Raw genomic sequence first — 22438 nt, 5'->3', positions numbered from 1 at the left:
AAGGGCAATAAATCTTAACTACGTCTCAACATTTTGCCCCTGAAAATGAACACGATTTAATTCAAATAAGAGAACTTTTGAAATATTCGAAGAATTTGACAAAGAAGTCTTTAACAGACGGCGTCAGCTAACTGGCTTCCCTACTATCAGGATATCTGCCTTATAACTCAACTCGTTCATGTTTCTACCTTACTAAGTAAGGTAGAAACATCATCGTTGACTGGGTATATTTTCTTTTCTTTATTTGACTTTGGTATCAGCCCGACTGAGTCTTGTGTTTTGCCACATGTCTCCCAATTTCGCTTCTAACAACCTGAAACAATGGCTACCAGGTCTTGCCTTCTGCAACGAAATACCCGCAATTTACAGACAAAATATACTGACTGCTCATAGCCCTAGTTTTTGGCACTTAACACATACAGACACACACGATGTCATAAATATATTTTAATCACCGCCACCTAGTGCTTCCTTTATCTAGAGATTCTTATCACAGTATTTTGAATAAATTTCTTAGTTAGAACTACCTTTCCGACAAAAAAAAGATGTTTTATAAATCTAGGATAAACTGATGGAATCATTATTTAAGGAACTCGCATTTTTGATATAATCTCTAATAATCCTTCAATTCCAAAAAAGTCCAAGAAGCTTATCGCGGTAAGGGCAATACTCAATTTACTAATCTAACTGGCGCACATCTTCTGTAATAGATGCACTGAATACGTTAGATCACATAACAGAAAATAACGAAACAAAATTAAGACAAATCTGAAATTCTAAATATCTCTTTTACTATAGATATTTCTCCATAGCGGATTAAAGACGATTGTTTAAAGAAGAATTGTTCCATCTACATATATTAAGAGTTATTACTATTTTAGCGCATTCATAAAAACCACTAAAGAACCACAGAATTATACCAAATTTAGAGGCACAATATGCTGTCTCGAAGCGAATTTCTAATCCTTAACAACCTAACCATTTTATAACAATAAATTGGTTTAAAAAGGTTAGTTAAAAGTTATTTTGGTTGCAAATCACTTAAGACATTGGCTTAAATTTTTTATGCCATTACACTGATCTTAGTAAAATTTATGGGTTTATTAACGTGCCTTCATTTTACGTAGATATTTGTACGAAGGACGTGAAGAAAACCAGAGAAAGTAGAAAACTGAATACAACGATCAGTGGTATTTTTAGAGCTGTTTCAAAAGACATCCTGAGGGTATTTTATTTCAATTTATCAGCACACTCACTTAAAAAACCAAACGACAAAACATGATTTAGGAATAAACTCCATCATGGCCTCCAATCGTGAAATATCGTGTCACTGTTTCTGCACGCAAAGTCGCAGCAACAGTTCTTGGGAATGCTGAAGGAGTTGCGGTTCTTTGTTTCATAGAAGGAGGTGGGTAAGGGGGGTATACTATTACAAGCCGCTATTCAGTACCTTTGGAAAACTGCGTCAGTCTCGCAGGAAAAAGTTGAGGGAAGTTGCGACGTGGTAAATGTTTTCACCAGGAGTACGAGAAGCAACGAAGGCCATGATGTGTCAGTTTATAGCGTCTTCAAATTTATTGAACAGTATTCTGTTATCAGCACCTCGCTGGAGATTGACCAACTTGACTGTGGTGTGAGAACAGCCCGAAATTAAGTCGAGAGATCAGCGACGTTATGTACGCTATCACCGAAAGCTTTGAGTCATTTAATAATTATGAAATACATTAATTATGAAGCCATCGTTAAAGGTTTGCGTAGCATACTGAAAAAACCCGAATCAGAATTTGCCTCCTTACCTTTAGTTTGTGACTGAACAGATCCTACGTGATTGGTGTAATAATTTGAAGTCGGCTGAATGAATGCTGACGTAGGTGATGTCGCAAACCCTGTAGGGTATCCTCCAGGTGAGTGCTGAGGTGATGGTTGTCTTTGAGGTGGTGCTGGTTGGATATGAGCAGTGGTTGTGTGACGCTGATAGATTCCGGTTGAGCCAGGAGAATCGTTATGTACTTGCGGTGGTGGTTTCGGCTTTGGAGGAGTAGGCGGAGGTACTTTTCTAGATATAAAGAAAAAGTGAAGTAAACAAAAACTAACTTAATATGAAAAAATACAAATTCATATCGAAAGAAAAGTCTTTTTATCGTAGTTTTGCAGTACAGTTGTTCCACGTGACTTATAATTAAGTAAGCTCCCCTTATCCCGATTTTTAATATCTGTGTTATTAATGTGCTAAGGAACTAGTGTGTTATTGACAATGCCGAATTTGGGAGGCCCTTAAAATAAGGTCGCGAGTTTGTGGATGTAAAAACTGCATTGTTGCACCGCGTTCCCTCGCCACACTGCGACTCTGCATATCGGTAAATCCGGCTTCCGTCACTGGCCACTCTAGTTCCTTTAATTCATATTTATGTATCTAATCCTGTAATCTCTATCAACTAAACTTTACTTACTTTTGGGGTTGAGGGCTGTGGGAAACGGTGTTGTAGTAGCCCTCCGTGATTCCTGTGTTTGTGGTAATGCTCGAATGTTGTTCTATAAAAACAGAATAAAACATAAACGCATTCAATTAGTAACAATAAATAACCACAATAGCAATTTCGTAATGATAACATAATTAGTCTAATAGAAATTTTATTCTTTCAGTAATTGATATAATCTAATCCAATTATACAAATTTTGCTGCTCTTTACTTGATCTGCGTTTGCAGAAGAAAGTGTACTGGAACGGCAACGATGATACGCTTGCGATTTATAGTGTAAACAGTAGCTATGACCATTCAGAAGTTAGAACCATGAAATGACCTTTCAACAACATTAGATATCATCTCCGATATGAATATTATATAGCAGGAAAAATCTGGTTGATGCGTAAATGCCCTGTTTATATGTCACAAGAGTTTACAACAAATCACTTTCAAAGAATGGTATCATTAACTGTATTTAGTAGTCACGTGAGCTAAAACTACGATAAACTCAGTCTTGCAACAAGCTAATGCTTTTTAAAGCAAAACTCAATATATGATACTAAAACAAGGTTTAATAACTGAATATGTCATAATTCATTTAACATAAATGGAGAGAGAGGGGGGAGGGAAACAAGATTAGAGAATCTGAAAGATGCTCTGCAATTCTACTACAAGGAACAGTTGAATAATTACTATAATATTATAAAGACAGAACAGATAAAAAGAAAGAGAAAAATAGTCGAAAATTGCGATCATTTAGTTGTTGTTTATATCATCGATAGATATGAACAGAAAGGAAAGGGAATAATAACATAAATAGGAAGAAGGGATACCATTCAAGGATGGATGAAGCACGTCCTGCGTAAAAAGTATGTAGGATAGCAAGCACAACGACGAGGATTATTATCCAAATTAATGGCATGATAGGAAATGCTATGTATCACCTAGGTGGATATACTCATACTGTACAGGAATCTAGTTGAATTGAGTTATTTATATAAAAAAAAATTAAAAATTGAATAATAATATTTTCTAAATGGTAAATTTAGAAATCTTGACAGCAGCACAGTCGATATTATCACTGTCCTCCCACACAGGATGGAAAAGGCCTGAGTTCATGACGGGAGGAATTTTTATGGGCTGTTTTCACGACTAACGTGGCTGAGTTAGTCGGTCTCAGTAGAGGGTTTCGAGGGTTTATCGTCCCAGCAAACCTACCGAAGAATACACGCGATCACCGACGCCTCATAAACTTAGTTGCTTTGGCGCTTAACATGCACCTAACCTTAACCTAACATCTTACTTTCAGATTTAGGAGATTTGTCATCTAGACCTTTTAACATATTGTAGTTAAAGTGGTTTCGATCAGTTTTCTTAACTTATGGTCTGCGAACCGCTGATGTGTCTCAAGTTCTTCACACTCAATCAGTGCACTGATCAAAAATCAGTAAACCAATTGTGTTTATAAACAAATAGAACTACACAGAAGTAACTTCTTCCAGAGTTCTTTGTTAATTAAGTTAATTTAAATCATTTTATTTATTTATTCACGTTTGAATACCGTAAGCTTCATATACCGTGGAGGTATTTACAATTAAAGCTATTAAATTTTATTTAGCTAACAAGCAGGCTTCAACTGCAATTCATTTTATCCTGAATAAGGTCCGGTTTTTTGAACAAACTGACATCTGATAAGTTTTAAATTCTTTCATCTGTATTTCTTATGGTTATTTAACCCATTTAAGTAATGTTAAAAACATTGATTAAATGGGTCAATTTTTTTTATTTCTATTCTGCAATTAAAAGAAAAAGCAAGCTCTCATTTGTACGAAATATGTTCACCAAAATAAAAACTGATATTCTTTACCCTAAATTCACAGCAATTTATGATCGTGAATTAATTTACACGATTTTCCCTAATCTGTCCTTATGTAACTCTTTCATTACTCACACAGTTCCAGAAGAGGTGGCAGTATTCAAAAAATCGATAAAAACTTTCAAATGCCGTACAATTTGACAAAAGTTGTCACAGCGATTACGAGTCAGCAATACCACAACGTGAGTTTCATCGAAAGTACATTTTGTTGAGCTAATCTGATAAAAATTAACAACAACAAAAGAACGTATCAATGGAAATATAAAGAGTTCAATTCGAGCAATTCTAGAAAGTACCCAGACAATTAAACAAAAAGAAACAAGCGTTTCACCTTTTACCTCAATATTTATGGAAACATTGCAAATTGAAACTATACGTCGATAATCATTGTTTCTTTCTCTGTGTTGTATTTAATTCTATTTATTATTATTTATTCATTCATTCCAGAGATTTTAAAAATTGCTGTTCTTCCTTCGTTAATCACAACTACATTTCTATTAGAGAATAGAACTCACCTTTTGTATACTCTTCTGCCTCCTGCAATAGTTTGAACACTTCCGATTCTTCTGACCGAAACGCTACTGGTTCGTAGTTATTCAGTTCTGGTCTACAAATAGAAAACATTAATGTTCTATTTGTATGATGCTAAATTGGGATATAAAGATAATAAAGAACTATGCATATGAAGGCACATCAAATTAATGCCGAAGTTTTCAGATCACACAAAGGTTGGCTGAGTGGTTAATGACAGGAATCAAGGTATGTTACTACATCAAAACCCAGAGAAATTGGGAGCAGATGGGCGGAAAAGTGGCAATTAAGTATCAACATTGGTAAATTCCAAGTAGCAGCAATCCCAGAATAACATACCAACTGTGTGATATCACTCTGAAGTTGATGGAGAACGAAAAAGACCTAGGGAGTAATTGTACAGTCCGACATAGTTTTTTTTTTTTTTTGACAGTGCAGACAGGCTGCCAGGACAGCTCATGGAGTTTTGTCAATGATATACAAGAATTTTGCCTGCTGGGACAATGAGGGGATCATCCCGTGGTAAAAAGGCAGTGGTTTGGCCGCATCTGAAGTACAGAATACAGGAAAGCCTCATTTTAGGAAAGTGTGGATCGGATGCACAGAAGAGCAATAAAGATTAGTCAAGGACGCAAAAGGTATTCTACCATGAGAGTCTTCAGTTCTGAAAATTGCGGCGCTTAGTGACTAGTAGGCACATGCGAAGAGATCTGATTGAGATGTTTACGGCATTGAATGGACTGAGCAAATAAATGCCAATAGCATTTTACTCTTTCTCGGATATACGGAAACAAATTTAAATTGAAAAGGGGCGGTTGCAAATAGACGTTTGGAAATTTGCTTTTAGCCAGACGAGAGAGTAATTGACTGTTGGAATAAACTTCCATTTGGTGTTGTGGAAGTGGGTAGTTATCATAAATTTAAGGAAGGATTAGACAAATTATGTTGGACTGACCTAGTGCCGAGTGATCAGAACGCTGGAGTGCAGTAGCAAATGCACTTCAGTTTGCTGCTGCTTCCCTCCCGTGAACTGTTGGACAATGTTAATGATTGTATTCTTGTTAACTTTATTAATGGTCAACTCCTTCAAATTATATGATCATTCCGAAGTTTTTTTTTTTTTTTTTTTTTTTGACTGATACTATAAGCTTGATTGAAAATGTAGGAAGGCAAAAGAACAGTGGCGGTCAGGGAACTGTGAAACGATTTGAAACGCTCGAACAACAAGGTCGGGTGGACTTGGCGCATAGAAAAATTAGAGAGTTAACGAGAAAGAGTAGCATTATTTAAACGAGAGCAATGCGGGATGAAAAGGGAATAACAGTATTGAATTTCGCAAAACAAAAGGAAAGATGGAGGAGATATGTTGAAGAACTTTATGAAGATTCAAGCACGTGCACATGAAAGGAATATGGCACTAGAAGAACAAGAAAACATGAAGAGGAAATATCTACAGATTAATTCAACACAGCCTTAATGGCTCTTAGCAATAACAAAGTACCAGCAATTGACAACACACCTGCAGAGTTTTTAAAACACAGTGGAGAAAATCTGAGGAAAGCCTTATTTGAACTGATAAAGAAGATATACAAGGATGAATATTGGCCGGAGAAATTCTGCACATCAATCATAATCCTCATACCCAAGAAGACAACACTAATAGGCCAAGACTACAGAACTATTAGTCTTATTACCCATGCATCCAAGATTCTGTTGAAAGTTATCAAAGTCCGTATGATGAGTCATATTGAACAATTTCTGGATAACTCACAGTGCGGTTTTCGCAGAGGCAGATCGACGGGAGATGCTATTGGAACGTTGGGAGAGAAAATATATAATATGGGAAGAAACCTATGTGTGTTTTGTGGATTATGAGAAGGCGTTTGATAAAGTAATCTGGAGAGAACTGTTCCCATTTCTTGAGAAAATTGGATGCAAGAAGAAGTTATTTTACTGATTTATGACTTATATACAGGGTGTCTCAAAAATATTGGTACAAACGTTTAGGAGAGGTAGGTAACATCTAAAGGAATGTGAATCGCATAGGAACCCATAACCGGAAACGTCACCGTAAGGCGGTACACGGCGCTGTTCATCAGTTCGCGAGAAGAAAAATTTCTGGTTTACTCATTCAAGCAGTAGTCGCCGCACAAAGAGCATGCATCGATATACGAACTGTGAGCTGGTAGATATGCACCTAATGTATGGATTAGCAGAGGGCCCAGACGGTGTGCGCCCCCATGCGGCACAACATCGCTTCCCAATAATTGTGTGGGCAGGTATGGTCGGTGACTGCTTAGTCGGCCCATACCTGTTACCATCCCGCATAAACTCCGCTAAATATCGGACCTTTCTTGAACAAGTTCTACCTGGGTTACTTGACGATGTTCCAGCAAATGTGAGACGCAACATTTGGTTTCAACATGACGGGGCGCCTGCCCATTATGGAAGGTGTGTTCGTGACCATTTGAACAGGCGTTTTGGGCGTCGATGGATTGGCCGTGGTGAACCCGTTGCCTGGCCCCCAAGCTCTCATATTTATCGAGCCTTGATTTCTTTCTGTGGGGGGGACCTCAAATCTATCGTGTATGAATCCGCCTGTGGAGATGGAAATGGATCTCGTGGCGAGACTCGTCTGCGCTGCTGCTACTGTCAAAGAAACTCCAGGTGTGTTCGACCGTGTCCGCCAATCCATGCTGCGTCGGTGTCACGCATGCATCGCGTCTCATGGTGGAGCCTTCGAGCATCTATTGTAACATCATGAAATGCATCTATCTCGTACTCCATTGTTAATATTATGTCAAATAAATGTTTGCCACTAATTACTGTCTTGAGTCATTTCTGCTTCTTGTGCCTCTGCTACTACTCTCCCGTGACGTTTCCGGTTATGGGTTCCTATGCGATTCACATTCCTTTAGATGTTACCTACCTCCCCTAAACGTTTGTACCAATATTTTTGAGACAGCCTGTAGAAGACATAATGCAGTGATGAGTGAGGGGAGAACTGACAGAAAAAGCTAAAGTTAAAAAGGGAGTTAATGCTTACTTTCAACTGGATTGTTTAATGCTTTTACCGAAGTGATAATAAAGGAGGTACTTGAGAATGAGAAGTGGGAGGGGAGTTAAAATAGGTGAAAAGTACGTACACAATCAGGCCATATTAGCAGGTTGCCCTACTATGCTGCAAAAACAGAGTAGATCACTTTAGGTATCTGGGGCAGTTATTTTCACAGGATATTTCATGTCAAACTGAGATTCAATACAGAATTGCAATGGCAAAACAGTCTTTCAAGAATAAACTGTCGTTGATTACATAGAAGAAGAAGAAGAAGATGTCAGGAAATTAGGAAGAAGATAATAATGGCATATCTGAATGGATGGGCCAGGTGATTCGATATAATGGTTTAATTCTGGATGCCATGGAGCGGACTGTGGAGGGAAACGCATGGGGGGGGGGGGAACCAAAAAATACCTTCATCGGGAAGAAGGTATTTTTTGGTCTATTCTTTGGTCTCTGTTGACGGATGAAGCAGGACTTCGAAATTTTGAGGAACTAAAACAAACGGCACAGGAGAGACAAAGGTGGAGGCACTCATCAGAGGAAGTGACCAGTCACAAGACTGAATTACCAGTGATGATGACTATAAGCTTGTTTTCTTGTATTATTTGCCACTATTAATACAAAATTAATAGTAATAAATCAATAGTAATGAATCATAAATTTATGATCATCATCAATTTTTATCCAAAACAATCTTGCCAATTTCCAGTATTGCTATTTAATCAACAAATGTGACAACTGGGTTAATTGTGTTCTGAATATTAAATCCTATCACACCTAAAATACTCACACTAGCCACGAAACCTATTGTAATCAATAGGATCGCCAGTGCGACACCTTGCATTATTTGTCTCTGAAGCAAATGAAAGTCACATGACTTCAGTCAGTCACCTGTTGATATGTTGCACTGATATATCGGCTACAATACAAATTAAAATAGGTTGTAAATTAAATACTAAACCCTATCACACTTGAAATACACACACTAGCCACGAATACTGAATTCATAGGAGTTTACTCCTAACTCCACTTCTAACTTTACGAGTTTGTAAGGTATCATTCTGATTATTGCAAGAGATAGAAGTTACAGTTAATGGATTTAGAGAAGTTCCATCAAAGGATGGAATATGAAGTAAAATTATCCATCTAATACCGTGAAATACACTATCTTACCAAAGTTCGTAGGACAACCCTCTGCAGGAATTTGGTTGTGTGGCTATGAAATATGTAATTTTTTTTTTGCTATAAAGCAGTCGGAAGTTAGCTTGGAATTCATTTCTTAAGCTTACAATATATGATGTTCTTAAATACTCTCGATTTCTTCGGCAACGTGGAAGTTAATAGCGAGCTGCTATGTGAAGAGAACCTACGGAACCATAATTTTCGAATATTAATATACTCTACTGCAGCTTAAATGAAGTGAAATCTTTGCCCCATACTCATCACCTCTCATGAATTTGGTACCATAATTATGGACCCTTTAATTTTAAATACAGAGTTTGCTCAATAATTAAAATTAAGTAAATTCATATCCTGAATTTGATTACGAACCCTTCCCCCCACGCTCTAACGCTGTTGTGTACCAGAGGTGAAATTTGCAAATCCTTATTTTACAGATTTGTAAATTTTCAGTTGATTAAAATAAATAAAGTTCGAACACTAGTACACCGAATGATGAGCACATGAAAAGAGATAAAGCATTTCAGAGCGGCATGATACCATAGTTGGATGTCAAAACTGCTCTCTTCATTAGTGGAGGTCACAAATGCACAGCATTGTCTTCTCGATGCATTGAAACAGTCATTACGGTCAAATATGGCCTAACATACTATTGACTTTAGAATAAATCTCTGTTTTGTTTATAAATACAATTTTTTATTATTATTATTATTATTGGTGGAATAGTGTATTTTCAAGGAGAGAGAAAGCATTGAGGAGTGTCCTTGCCAGTAATGAACGTAACGAATATGTTATGGAATATACCCTATAATCTTAAGAGAGGCAGCAAGCGAGTGCATTGAACCATTGAGGCTAATTATGCGAGCATCATTAGACTCTGGGGAGATTCCCTTGGATTGGAAAAGTGCAAATGTATCTCCCATACATAAGGGTGGCTCTAAAAGTGAAGTTGGAAATTATCGACCTGTCAGTCTGACTTCAGTAGTAGGGAAAATCATGGAGGCAATGATCAAGGGTGGAATTCAGGATCATTTGGATCGAATTGAAATTCTCAAGGATACTCAGCATGGTTTCGTAAAGGGAAAATCATGTTTAACAAATCTGGTTCGCTATTTCGAAAGGGTCACTCACGAGCTGGATTTAGGGAATAATTTCGACATTGTTTATTTAGATTTCAGCAAAGCTTTTGACTCAGTCCCACATGAGCGGTTGCTTTATAAGCTGGAACAGGTTGGAATCACTGGGAAAATCCTTAGATGGATAGAAGGATGGCTTCAGGGCAGGAGGCAGAGGGTTGTGATAAATGGATATTCCTCAGATTGGGTTGATGTAAGAAGTGGGGTTCCCCAAGGATCAGTATTAGGACCACTGTTGTTTTTAATTTTCATAAACGACATTGATGAAGGGATAGAGGGCGTGATGTCTAAATTTGCAGATGATGTTAAAATTGGGAGAGTAGTTAATGATCACTGTCAAGCTGAGCTTCTTCAGAGAGACCTAGATAGACTTCAGGAATGGTCAGAAAAATGGCAGCTGTGCTTTAATCCAACAAAGTGTAAGGTATTACACCTGGGAAACAGTAATCCCAAAAAAACTTATTCACTTGGTGGAGTTCAACTAAAGCCAGTACTGGAGGAAAGGGACTTGGGTGTTACGATACGGTCAGACATGAAATTCTCTGAGCATTGTAAACAGGTTGCAAGGAAGGCCCATGGTGTCCTATCGATGATCTATCGAACTTTTGCAAGTAGAGATAGGGACGTGATAATCCCATTATATAAGGCTTATGTTAGACCACACTTGGAATACTGTGTTCAAGTATGGAGACCGCACCTGAAGAAAGACATCGAGCTTCTTGAAAGGGTGCAAAGAAGGGTAACTCGCCTGGTGAGATCGGCAAAAGGGCGTCCTTATGAAGAAAGACTTCGAATATGTGGGTTGCAGAGTTTGGAAACTAGACACCTTAGAAGAGATTTGATTGAGGTGTTTAAGGCTCTGAGAGGCATCAGTAAAATGAATGAGGACAAAATTTTCAAGATTATAAATGATGCTAGAACTAGTGGACATAAATTCAAGTTACGGGGGGAAATGTTTAGATTGGATTGCAGGAAGTTCTATTTTAGCCAGCGAGTTATAAATTGCTGGAATAAGTTGCCTTCATGGGTGGTAGAGGCCGACAGTTTGGGGAAATTCAAAGGTCATCTGGATAGTACTTTCGGGTAAGGGAAGCACATAGGATGATAGGTTTAATTTCCTTTTTATTTTATTTTTTTTATTTATTAATTATTATTATTTAGTTATTTATTTATTATTATTTTTTTTTTTTTTTTTGTTTTTATCATTGTTTTGTTCGGATTTTTTTTTTTTTTTTTTTTTGGCTGGTGCAGCATAAGCCATAGGCTTTCTTGCACCATGCGGCCGTTACTAAATACTATATATATAAATACTATATATATACTGACTTATTCGAAATACGATCTTATGTACATAATATTTATTGGGAGGGATGTCACCACTTCATTGGCAAAATCATCAGTTTCTTATTGATCATGTCAATTGTCAAATACACCATTTTGGTTTAACGTTACTGATTGGCTGCCATTGGCAATCGTGTGACTTCACATGCTTTCCGTTTCTTAACCTGGGCAGATTATAAGTATGATCATAAAACATTTACTAGTAATACATTACTTCCAAGTGGGTAATTAATGCACCATTCATAAGCACTCATTCGATGGGGTAATGAATGCCAGAATAAACCGGTCTTTATTACATCCAACCGGTTGTTCCAAATGCCGATAATTCAGCATAAATCTCAGACATGGGAAGATTCATCCTTAAGTATAAGCAGAAAATAGTTTCTGTTTATACTTAAGGTTTTAAAAAAATAAATAATATGAAGTACATTTTCTGTTTATACTTTAGGACGATTACATAGAGTTTAGAAGAGAGAGAGAGAGAGAGAGAGAGAGAGAGAGAGAGAGAGAGAGAGAGACTATTGCTGTATTTTGTGGCATCGCGTAATTCGAACAGCGTATATACCTTTGTACTTTTACATAATCATTCGGCTACGGTCATACAAAAAGGTCAGGAAGACAAAGAAAGCAGTGTGAAAACAGCTTTTGTTGTTTTCTGCACCGAGAACTGTGGGGAAAGTAATCTCGAACAGTATCTAACATAACTAAGATGCGACATCTCAGCAATATTCATTTAAAAATTTCTGTCACCTGCTGTAAACTGTTAAATACAATTTTAAATGCTGAATGAATTTCTTGGGTTTCCTTTTCATTGATCCTCAGGTTATGCGCATTTAAATGCGCATAACCTTGTTGAAAATAGGTTACACATTCACATAAAATTTTTAGATTCAAAATCATGAATTTGCATTAAATGAATAAGTCTGTTATACCACATAAGAATTTGTCTCTTAATATGTTTACCGAAATGTTGCCTCTTCAATCTACACTTAATACACCCTTGTGTCTTAAAACCCTTAAACTGCAACAACTTAATACAGGTTGGCTACGTTTTAAGGTTCTGCTGGAAGCTGTCTCCAGGCCCCTCAAAACAAATGTAGGCTGCTGGTACTGGAACTGCCCGCTCTTGTGGTATTTCTCACGTGATATGTGTCGTTTAATTTCATTTAATTTCTAATATGGTATACAATACGAATACTAATATATAATTCTGTTGCGATATTACCGTAGCATCTTCCATTGCATACTGAGTATCATTATCTCGAAGACCATTTATTGCATTTTTGTTAATTTTAAATTAACAGCGCAATAAATGGAAATACATAATTCAGACCATAATACAACGAGTGCGTGTTGATGGTGCAATTTTCACGTTGAGTGGTTGGAAAATCCAGAATAACTCACGAAGAAACCACTCATTCCGCTCTGAGATAGGCTAACAACAACCCAACTGAAGAGAAGTTTTACGATTACTCCGGTTGATGAGTGGATTCAAACTCTGACTTCTCCAATCTAGAGACATGGGAGTGAATCCAGTCTAATGTCACGGCGGAGAGCGTTTATCTCGTTTACATTCTTCCAAGTATGACATTCATGCGTTGTTGGATTTTTAGATTAGCGCCAAGATAACTCCAGTCACGAGGTCTCCTCACCCGTCTCCTCACAATTTAAATGTGTGAGGAGACGGATGAGGGGTAAATTTTACTGTGAATGTGATGTTGATCGAGGTTAAAGTGCACAGTTCTTACAATGCAATATAATAAGCGAATAACACTGGAGTTTTTGAACTTTCAGGATATATGAACCTTTTAGTTTGAAAATGGTTTACAGTAATTTGACAAAATTGACCTAAATATGTTAATATTATGAAAGACGGGTAAACGCTTCGTTTTGTATGAAATTGTAAAAGTTATAGGTTTAGTAATATATCCGTGACAGAACTTTTTGAAAAGGGTTTAAGTCGCTCACTAGAACCACTTTTAAAACAAATGTGGCGAGTCTCTTCTCAAGGCCAAACATTAAATTAATGAAGACGTAACGCATGTAATTACTTTCATTATGTTTTCAGTATTGCTGTATGTCATATTAGTTATGGAATTGTTATTCAAGTTTTCTGAAGATGTCGTTTCCACGTGAGACAGTAACAGAGTCACTCTCTCAAATAAAGTCAAAAGTAAAATGCTTAACAAGAGAAATACGGATTCTGATTCCTGTTTCATGTAAACAGTTCAAAACAGGTAAAACTTCGTTAGTACTTTATGTTAATTATCCAGGAAGCAAGTCTCTGCTAGAAAAACTATAATTTATTGTCGTTTAAAAGTCAAATTTGATGAGGACACTTTGAGTAGAAATTCCTCGTGACTTCAATAACTTTGACATCAAAGATCTTCAAAAATTTCTACCAGTAAAATGAGACAAATCGAGAAAAGGAGGTGAATAAAAATCAAGAAGTCACACTGTTTAATATTGTGCTATGAAACTTGGTAAGAAAATTCTTACCAAGAATTTCTTCTAAATTGAAAATGTCTGAATATGACAGATCGACACTAGGTGTTGTCAAATCAAGATACTTGTCGATGGAATGGTCGCCAACGCTTTCACATTAGCTGAAGATTCCCAATCTCACCCACTGAAAAAGCCTAAAGTGGGAGAAAACAAGTGTATATATCGATTCAAAACAAAATATATGTCGATTCATATCTATGAGTCAATATACATTTTGAATAGAGAATTTATTAAAACCACAACTACTCGTTCCTATATAGTACTTTGCTAAACACTTTTAAAGTATATGATTTTCGATTCCGACTTACCCTGGACTGAAACCTCCGTCCGTTATTATTTCAGCTTGACGTGCCAAAGTATCGGCGATATTCTCAGTTGAGTACAACTGCAGCGGAGAGTTATATTGAGCGTGGACTACAGCCTTTACGGTAGTAGGTTCACCCTTTAATATGAAAACAAAAAAAAATTATATTTTCCATTAGCAAAAAAAGTGCGTTATTATACATATATGCTACAGAAAATTTCATTCTATCTATAATCAGAGCTTATGGCATTATAGTTCAAAAGATCTTACTCGTACGATTTGATTTCTGTTTTATATTCAGGATATATCGTTTACATCCTATATAGACAATGTTTGTCGCTCACTGTTATCATCTTTAGAAACTTTGTTAAGGCGACCTGCTGTTTGTTGTTCTGAATTTGAAAAAGAAATTTACGAGGTGTGGCAATAAAGTTCCCGGGCTGGTGCTGCTGTTGAGGTCGCGTTCGACGAGTTTGAAAATTAAGAGGAGGGCAGTTCAATCTTCCTCCAACAGATGGAAGTACAGAGATTGTGCAATAGGCTGGCGGGTTGCAGATAACAACCAGTTTCGTTAGTAGCTTTAACGTACCGTGTCACGATGTTGCAATGGTGCAACGAACGATTATTTATCAAATTTTGCTTTAAACTGGGAAAGTCTGTAACGAAAACGTATGATATGTTAAAAACTGTTTATGGTGATGAAACTTTAAGTCGTACCAGTGTGTTTCAAAGACGGACATGAGGATGTTCACGATGACCCAAGAAGTGGGGTCCATCAACCTCTCGAAATAAGGACAGAGTTGCAAAAGTTCGGGAAATAGTGACGAGGTCGTCGTTTGACCCTAAGAATGATAGTTGATGAGTTAGATATGAATGAGAAGACATATCATTCATGCCATGTCTTCCGCCACACACCATTCATAGCAGGTCAAGCGACTTTCTCATGTTGTCTGTGGACTTCTTCATATTGTATCCCCTCCTCCAGAACTCATAGGTAGTCCTCATTGTCTGTCTCTGTGATCAACCGCCCTCCTACACCACATGGAACAAGCCTGAATTCGAATTCCGTCGATAACGCGAGGGATTTTTTATGGCCGTGTTTCACCACGTGGCTGAATTAGTAGGTTTCAGATGGGGTTGCGTGGATTTTCTCTTAGTTTTTCGTCTAGCAAACCCACCAAAGAATTCACGTCACTACAGAAACAACATACTGGCTCCTCATAAACGTAGTTGCTTTAACGCTTGACAGACCTAACTTAACCTAACCTCAGTGATCACCTGTTGCATGGTCCTCCTGTAATAATAGGCTTTTAATGTTGATTGAAGCAAACGGTATTGACATTAACGACTTTTACTTTGACATTGAGGTATTCAATGTAAACAGAATGGCCATGGGCTTGTCCAAAAATAAGCAAGGCGCTGTTGTTGAGATTTTATTCCTTGTAATACTTCTTAACAAAGCCAAAGGAAGAAAAGAATCAGATTTGAAATTTCGAAACGAAAAACAACTTTATATCAGGACGACGGACATCGAACTCTTCCTCAATAAGCAAGTCTAAAAAAAAGTCCGTTTGTGCAGCGGTAACAGAATACTTCGCAAGGAAAAATAACAAAAAGAAAAAAAAAAGCCATAAGAACACGTAATCTCAGACACAGTTCTAATGACCCTCAACCAACTATTACTTATATTTCTTTGATATTTGAATTAAGAATAAAAATTAACTGTAACATAATGCATATAATTAAAGAGGCCTGTGGGCTCCGGATTCATTACATTAAAATTGAAATTACAATTGCTCAGAGCGAAACGGATACAAAAATATAGATTGTAACAGGTTTAATAATAGGAAAAAATACATATTTTTGTATCCGTTTCGCTCTGAGCAACTGTAATTTCAATTTTAATGTAACATAATGCATTCTTCGTATGCATAAACGAAGACTTTTTTAGACTTGCTTATTGTTCATGGTGAGAGAAAGCCACCCCGCTAAGAGAAGTTGAAACGGTTAAGTTGGCTGAAATGGATTTTTTTTGTATATCCCCCACCAAAAAAATAAATAAATAATAATAAATAAAAAAAAGAAACGTAAAGCAAAAACTTACCGATCCTTTCTTGCTTTGTAAGAGATCCTCTCTGTAAAACAACCAGGAAAAATATTTGTTAAAATTTTACATATTTTACATGCAAATGTAAAATTGATAAATTACATACTGATCGCTGTTGAAAAAAATATAAAATGCACATTTTATTGTATTGCACATTACAGTCGTAGAATATGTACAGTACAGTACAGTCTTGTGCAAATTAATGTGAACAGAGAGATCTATTTCAAATAGATACATTTATTATTTTCTAATTCAAATATAAAACCAAAGAAATACGATTTAATATGGCCTCTATAACCATCTTTATTCGTTTTGACATGGAATCACTCAGTTTTCTGCAAGTTCCATTTATTTTTTAGTTCGCGGAACCATATCTTTATCTCAACGCAAATCTTCTTTTTCAACGCATAGTACATGTTTTTAGGACTGTATTTATAGATAGCCCATAGATTTTCAACAGGATTGAAAATGAATCTATGGGCTAGGCCATTCCAAACACTTTATATTGTATCCTGTAAAACAAAACTGCAGGAGTGTTTTTTTTTTTTTTTTGGATGAATGTACTTGCTGAAAAATGGTATTCCCAGTTGCATTTACCTGTTCAATTCCAACAACATTTTTGTTGATAAAATTATATGTATCGTCATTCTTCATTATCTCTTCTTTAGGTACAAGGGATCAGTATCTTGATACGAAAAACAACCACAAAATATTTTTAATAGGATGTTTAATAGTTTGCTGCATATGATTAGCAGATACACACTCTCTCTCGTCTGACCTTATGTTAAGTCTTATTCCGTGAAAATCGAAGTGGCTTTCATCAGAAAATAACTTTTTTCCAATCATCTTTAATCCAGGTTTTATGCCTGTTGGCTCAATTCAATTGTTTTTTTTTTCTTCATAACTTGAGTCAAAAGTCAAAAATTTCTTTTTTTTGGCTTAACTCTTTGGCCAACTTCTAAAAGTCAAGACGGACGGACTGTCGAATCACGTATTTTCACACCAGTTCAAGCCAAATCCTGTTGTAAGTCAGAACTGGTGATATGAGGGTCTCTTTTGCTTCTTCTGGTTATAGAGGCATCAGTTTTGAGTGTTGTTTTTCTTTTCCACCCACATCGGACTTTTATTTGAGATGAAATTGATGCTGTTTCAGCTTGATTACTTTGTTAACAGCTCCCAGACTAACTTTACGCTATAAGGAAAGATGTTCACTTAAGGTTGCAATCTTAGACCATTTTCTAGGGGTCAACTGCATTTCTGCAAAGAAAGATCTAAGAACACTAAAACTAAAATACCTCTTGAGGATTTCTAATTAAAATCACAGCTCGCTGCATGAATCATTCTTAAAAAACATGCGATTAAAAATAATAGCTGTTAAAAACTTGATAAATAGTAAAATACCAAAATTCCCATTTTGTTCTTGTTAATTTGCACGAGGCTGTAAGTATCATTTTCCAATATTTCCTATATGAATTCACGCTTAGGGGTAGGCGCTATTTACTTGTGGCATTTTTAATTTTTATTTATTTGTAATATTTGCTTTAAATTGATGTAGATTACAGGAGAGATATCCATTTAAAAATATGCGGAAAAAGTTGTTATATAAAGTTCTTTATAAAATTGTATTAACCTAAATTGAATTAGACTAGAAAAGAAATCTGATACGAAAAATTAAATTAATGATTAGATAAACATAATATCGATTAAAACATTTAAAGCAAAATAAGTTAGGTGCGTGAGAATTATATACGAGGAAATTATATTTTTAACTTTGCGACAAAATCGTTACAATCTAAAAAATATCGAGATAATTAAATTTAAAGAAGGGGGGGGGATGAGAGAGAGAATGAAGCGTAAATTTTAGCTAAGCCTATCTTAGGCTTAGCTAAAAAAGAGCACTTGCTCAGGGCCAATTACGTTTGGGAAGGGGGGCTTGAGAAAACAGTTATGGACACGCACACAAAATGGAATTTGTCAAACTAAATATGATTCCAACTCCGATAATTTCAAAATGTGCGAGTATTTTATCCTGTTTTTTTCATCTCTTGTGTGTTAAGTTTTTTTTTTTTCTATTAAATTTTCCGTTATTATTTTTTTTTTCCTTATAGGCATGCCTATTATTGTATCGTATCGGCAGAATTTTTAATAAGTGTTCTTTTAGATAACAAAATTGATATTTTGTTAAGAAAAGTATAATTTATTTTGTAAGTACTGTTATAGATTACAGTTTAGGTCCGTTTATCTCTGTAGAATAAAAAGTTATTTGCTTTTTTATATTTTTATATTTTTGTTGTTGCAATTTTCATTTAAAAGGTTTTAAATTACATTATTTTATTGAAATTGGGTGCACAAATAATTTTTTCCTACGGTCCACATTCACTAAAGGTAGGCCCTACCAGGAGGAATGCGGGAAATTCTGTAGTAAATCAATATCCAAAATATGACGACTGTGTATTTTGAATATTGATTATTGCGATTATTTGGGAGAAAATATTCTCGCCGACCAGAGGTTAAAAAGTATAAATAATTCAAACAATGCAGTAAAAATGGAAAGCGTTGAAACCGAACTAGTTCCAACGAATAACTCATAGAGGAAGGAACATGCACAACGTTGACATCTTTGAGTAGTTCTGCAAACTGCATAGGTTTCACTTTACACCTTAAAAATATTTTTTGGGTTCTTTCAGCATTTCTTATTTATATTCGCGGTTCACGTTTTGATCTTACTTCGTTCCTCACGAGTAGTCAGGCCCTCGATTATTCACCAAATCTTACTTGAGTTAGGCTGCCCATCATACTCTGGATGGTCTCTGCCAGGGTCGCCTGTGAGGAAGCTCAGGCGACCCTGGCAGAGACCAGCCAGAGCATGATGGGCAGCCTGGCTCACCTCTCAGTGGTGGTGGTGGCGGGCAACGTAGGGTCCCACTAGTGACCCTGCGGCCACGCAGCCAGAGACATGACAACAACAGAACAAAACACAATACTACATAAACCTGAAACGATACTTTTTCTGGCTTTTGCAGTTGTTCTGCATTCCATCACAGAGTAGATAGGACACAAATACGGGAAACCACTGGTGGCATCAGACCCTAAATACTATGCCACTATTGCTTAGCAAGTTCCGGTTATGTGAGTTCCTTGGCCTGGAAGCGTACTTTTCACCAATCATTTTCTTTGGGAACCTAGTCTAGATTAATTATTCATTCAAAGCGTAATCTTATTTGATTTTTTTAATGATACTTTTTTACCTAAAGAGGACGAAAGTCCTCAAGTAAAATTATTATACGAAGAAATAATTATTAGACTGGCTTTGATCAATGAAATTTTCGAAGATCAGTTTCCTGAAATCAGGAAACAATTGAAGATTTTGACTAATTAAAATATCAAAGCTCTAAAATCTTTTGCACTTGTCAATGGTTACAAATTAAGGACACACACACACGCGCGCACACACACACACACAGATCGTTTAGTTAGTACTAGTAGTGACAAAATGATGCAAGGAAACAAGCTGATATAGCAACAGTCAAACACAAACGAACAAACAAAACAAAACAAAACACCAACCACTTCATTTTCCTGTCCCTTATAATAATTTGCTAATAATTTCTTTTAAATTTATTGAAACTACCCACTATCTATCTCGCAACCATCCTTTTTCCAATTTTAATTTACGTCTCCCTGTGAGAGTTTGCCGTTCGAGTAAGAGTAAGGATGCCATCAGTTTTACTCACACTCATTTACTCATCCCATTAAAAGCCTTAGAAACCTAAATCAGGGCCCCTCGCAGTTGCAATTAGAAACGAGACACCTGCGAGAAGCCCTCAATCAGGGCTCCTCACAAGTGCTTATTTTCCAAACACTTTTTTCCAATTTACAAAAGCTGGTTCTTTCTTGGTAAGAGTATCATTTTATGTCTTTCACTAACCTTATTCTGCTCTATACCCGTTTCAATAGAACTACATCCCCTCTTAAGACGAGGCTTTCAAACCTGTATGACAGTACTCAAAATGCGGCCTAAGTTTGTGTGCTTAGTTTATAAATTCGTTTCACTTTAACGTAGTCAAAACAATAAAGAACGTCAGATGTACTTGGAAATAAGAATAACCGGACCCCACACTTCCAACTACTTAATTACTGCTATACACTGCCTGCCAATTTATTAGAGCATTTAGAATTCTAATATCCAGACTCCTCCTGTCTGAAACATTTCTCACTTAACGAGAGGTATTATCGTAAGTGTTTGTGAAGTAGAAATATTGTTATGGGCAACAGTGGAGTTCACCCATGAACTGACGCACAGCTTCTAGAGTTTCAGTCAGCGGCTGTTATATCTGTACTGCTTCTGTATTGAGGAGGATATTGCAGTACAATAGCAGCGGCTGTCGTACCGCAGTATCCGCGGAACATGTTGAAAGCATCTTCCTACACTGAAAAATTCTGGGAGGAAGAAGATATTCAACAATGGGCACTTCAAATATGTGACCTACCATATACAGAACGACTTTCAACATCGCACACAAGGAACGCATTTCCAACAGCACAACACACATGGAGTTCAGAACAATGGATCCTCGCAACTATATGGCAATCTTATGCTGCTGTGAGTGGAACAGACGTGTCCTCTTACAGTGGCGTTGGGTAAAACGGCAGTGGCAGATGGAGCGCTAGAAACGTGAACATTGTTAGAAGAACAACGGTTTGCATTGTTTAGCACTGACAGATGTCTGAGTGCGAGGAAGAAGCAAATGTAAAGCAATGTATGTCGAATGCACCCTGTCGTTTGTGCAGGCCATCGACTGATATGTTCTTGGATGGAGATCGTTTTAGTGGTGCAGCACTGGTCTTATTGCTATTCTGGGGGGGGGGGGGTCCCTGTCAACTGTAGAAGATATCTGAACGTTCTTGGGTTCATCCCATTATACTGACGTTGTACCTGAACAGTAACAAACTGCTCAAGAGGACAATGTCAAAGTCAACAGAACGCGTAATGTGCAGGAATGGTATGCAGAGCACTCCAGACATATGCAACGCCTGTCATGGCCAGCGCAATCAAGAGAATCTCTGCTCTTCTATTTAGCCATTAGCCATTGTAATGGCTAAATAGAAGTTTCTGTTAATTATGCAGTATTTATTGTGTTGGTTTCGGAAGATAACCTCTGAACATTGCACCAAGGTATCTGCATGTTGGACCATTATGGTGTAGTTTATACGAAATTTAATGGTTGAGGTACTTATGATACTGTACTACATAAACTGAAAGAATAACTGTAAATATCAAAAAAACAAAAACCTTTTCTTAAAGAACTTGATCATTCATCTTATTCAGAAGATAACAGTTTGTGTAGGGGAAAATAACAATGAGAAAAGTGAGCGAGTTTTACAGCTGAATACGAATATAATAGTAAATTGATTAATAAGCAAAGTGTGACGGTCCATCGTGAGAGTGTAGTGGTTTCGCCACTGGTCACTCGTTTGGAGAGGTTTTGATTCGAGTCCCGTCATAGACTAGAGGAATTTCTTAAGTCTTCTTCAGTCGGTGTTGTAATTAGCCGCTCTCAGGCGGAGGAAGTTGGATTTTATTCCTAGTTTTTCGTTCCTCACATAATGCAAATCGTACTCTGAACTCGTACAGCTCGTTCAGCCATAGCACACATGGTACAGTATGGCCTCGTTGATGTTAAAATACAAGCGCAACAGCAGTGTGAAATCCAAAGATCGAATAGAACCTTTGTTTCTGCAAACCTGAATTAATTTTCTGTAATTACCGTTTCTGGAGTTTCTTTAATTTTTTAATTCTATGTTCACTTCAGAGACAGATCTTCAGGTTTAGCTCCTGGTGACATGAAAGATAATTTTATTTTCTAGACAGATGGCGTACTGTACAAGAAAACTTTCTTTATATAAGAAATCGAACATGTCAGTGATGTTGTT

At 36.7% G+C, this 22438-nt stretch overlaps 1 protein-coding gene across 2 annotated transcripts in view; it reads right to left on the bottom strand.

Moving 5' to 3' along the window:
- The window catches only part of LOC150088165 (uncharacterized), a 97656-nt gene that overhangs the window by 18104 nt on the left and 57114 nt on the right, over positions 1–22438 (bottom strand). For both annotated transcript variants that reach the window (XM_090369357.1, XM_090369358.1), the window contains exons 3-7: positions 16502–16532; positions 14402–14535; positions 4856–4947; positions 2451–2532; positions 1797–2056 (exon numbers count right to left, since the gene is read on the bottom strand). In XM_090369357.1, the coding sequence (XP_090225483.1) occupies positions 1797–2056; positions 2451–2532; positions 4856–4947; positions 14402–14535; positions 16502–16532 (599 nt within the window). The remainder of the gene's footprint in view (positions 1–1796; positions 2057–2450; positions 2533–4855; positions 4948–14401; positions 14536–16501; positions 16533–22438) is intronic.

The sequence above is a fragment of the Mastigoproctus giganteus genome, chromosome 3, assembly GCF_048544385.1.
Source record: "Mastigoproctus giganteus isolate SK-2022 chromosome 3, ASM4854438v1, whole genome shotgun sequence".
NCBI lineage: Eukaryota > Metazoa > Arthropoda > Arachnida > Uropygi > Thelyphonidae > Mastigoproctus > Mastigoproctus giganteus.
The sequence above is the reverse complement of the archived record's forward strand: the minus strand, read 5'-3'. Positions and strand labels throughout refer to the sequence as shown.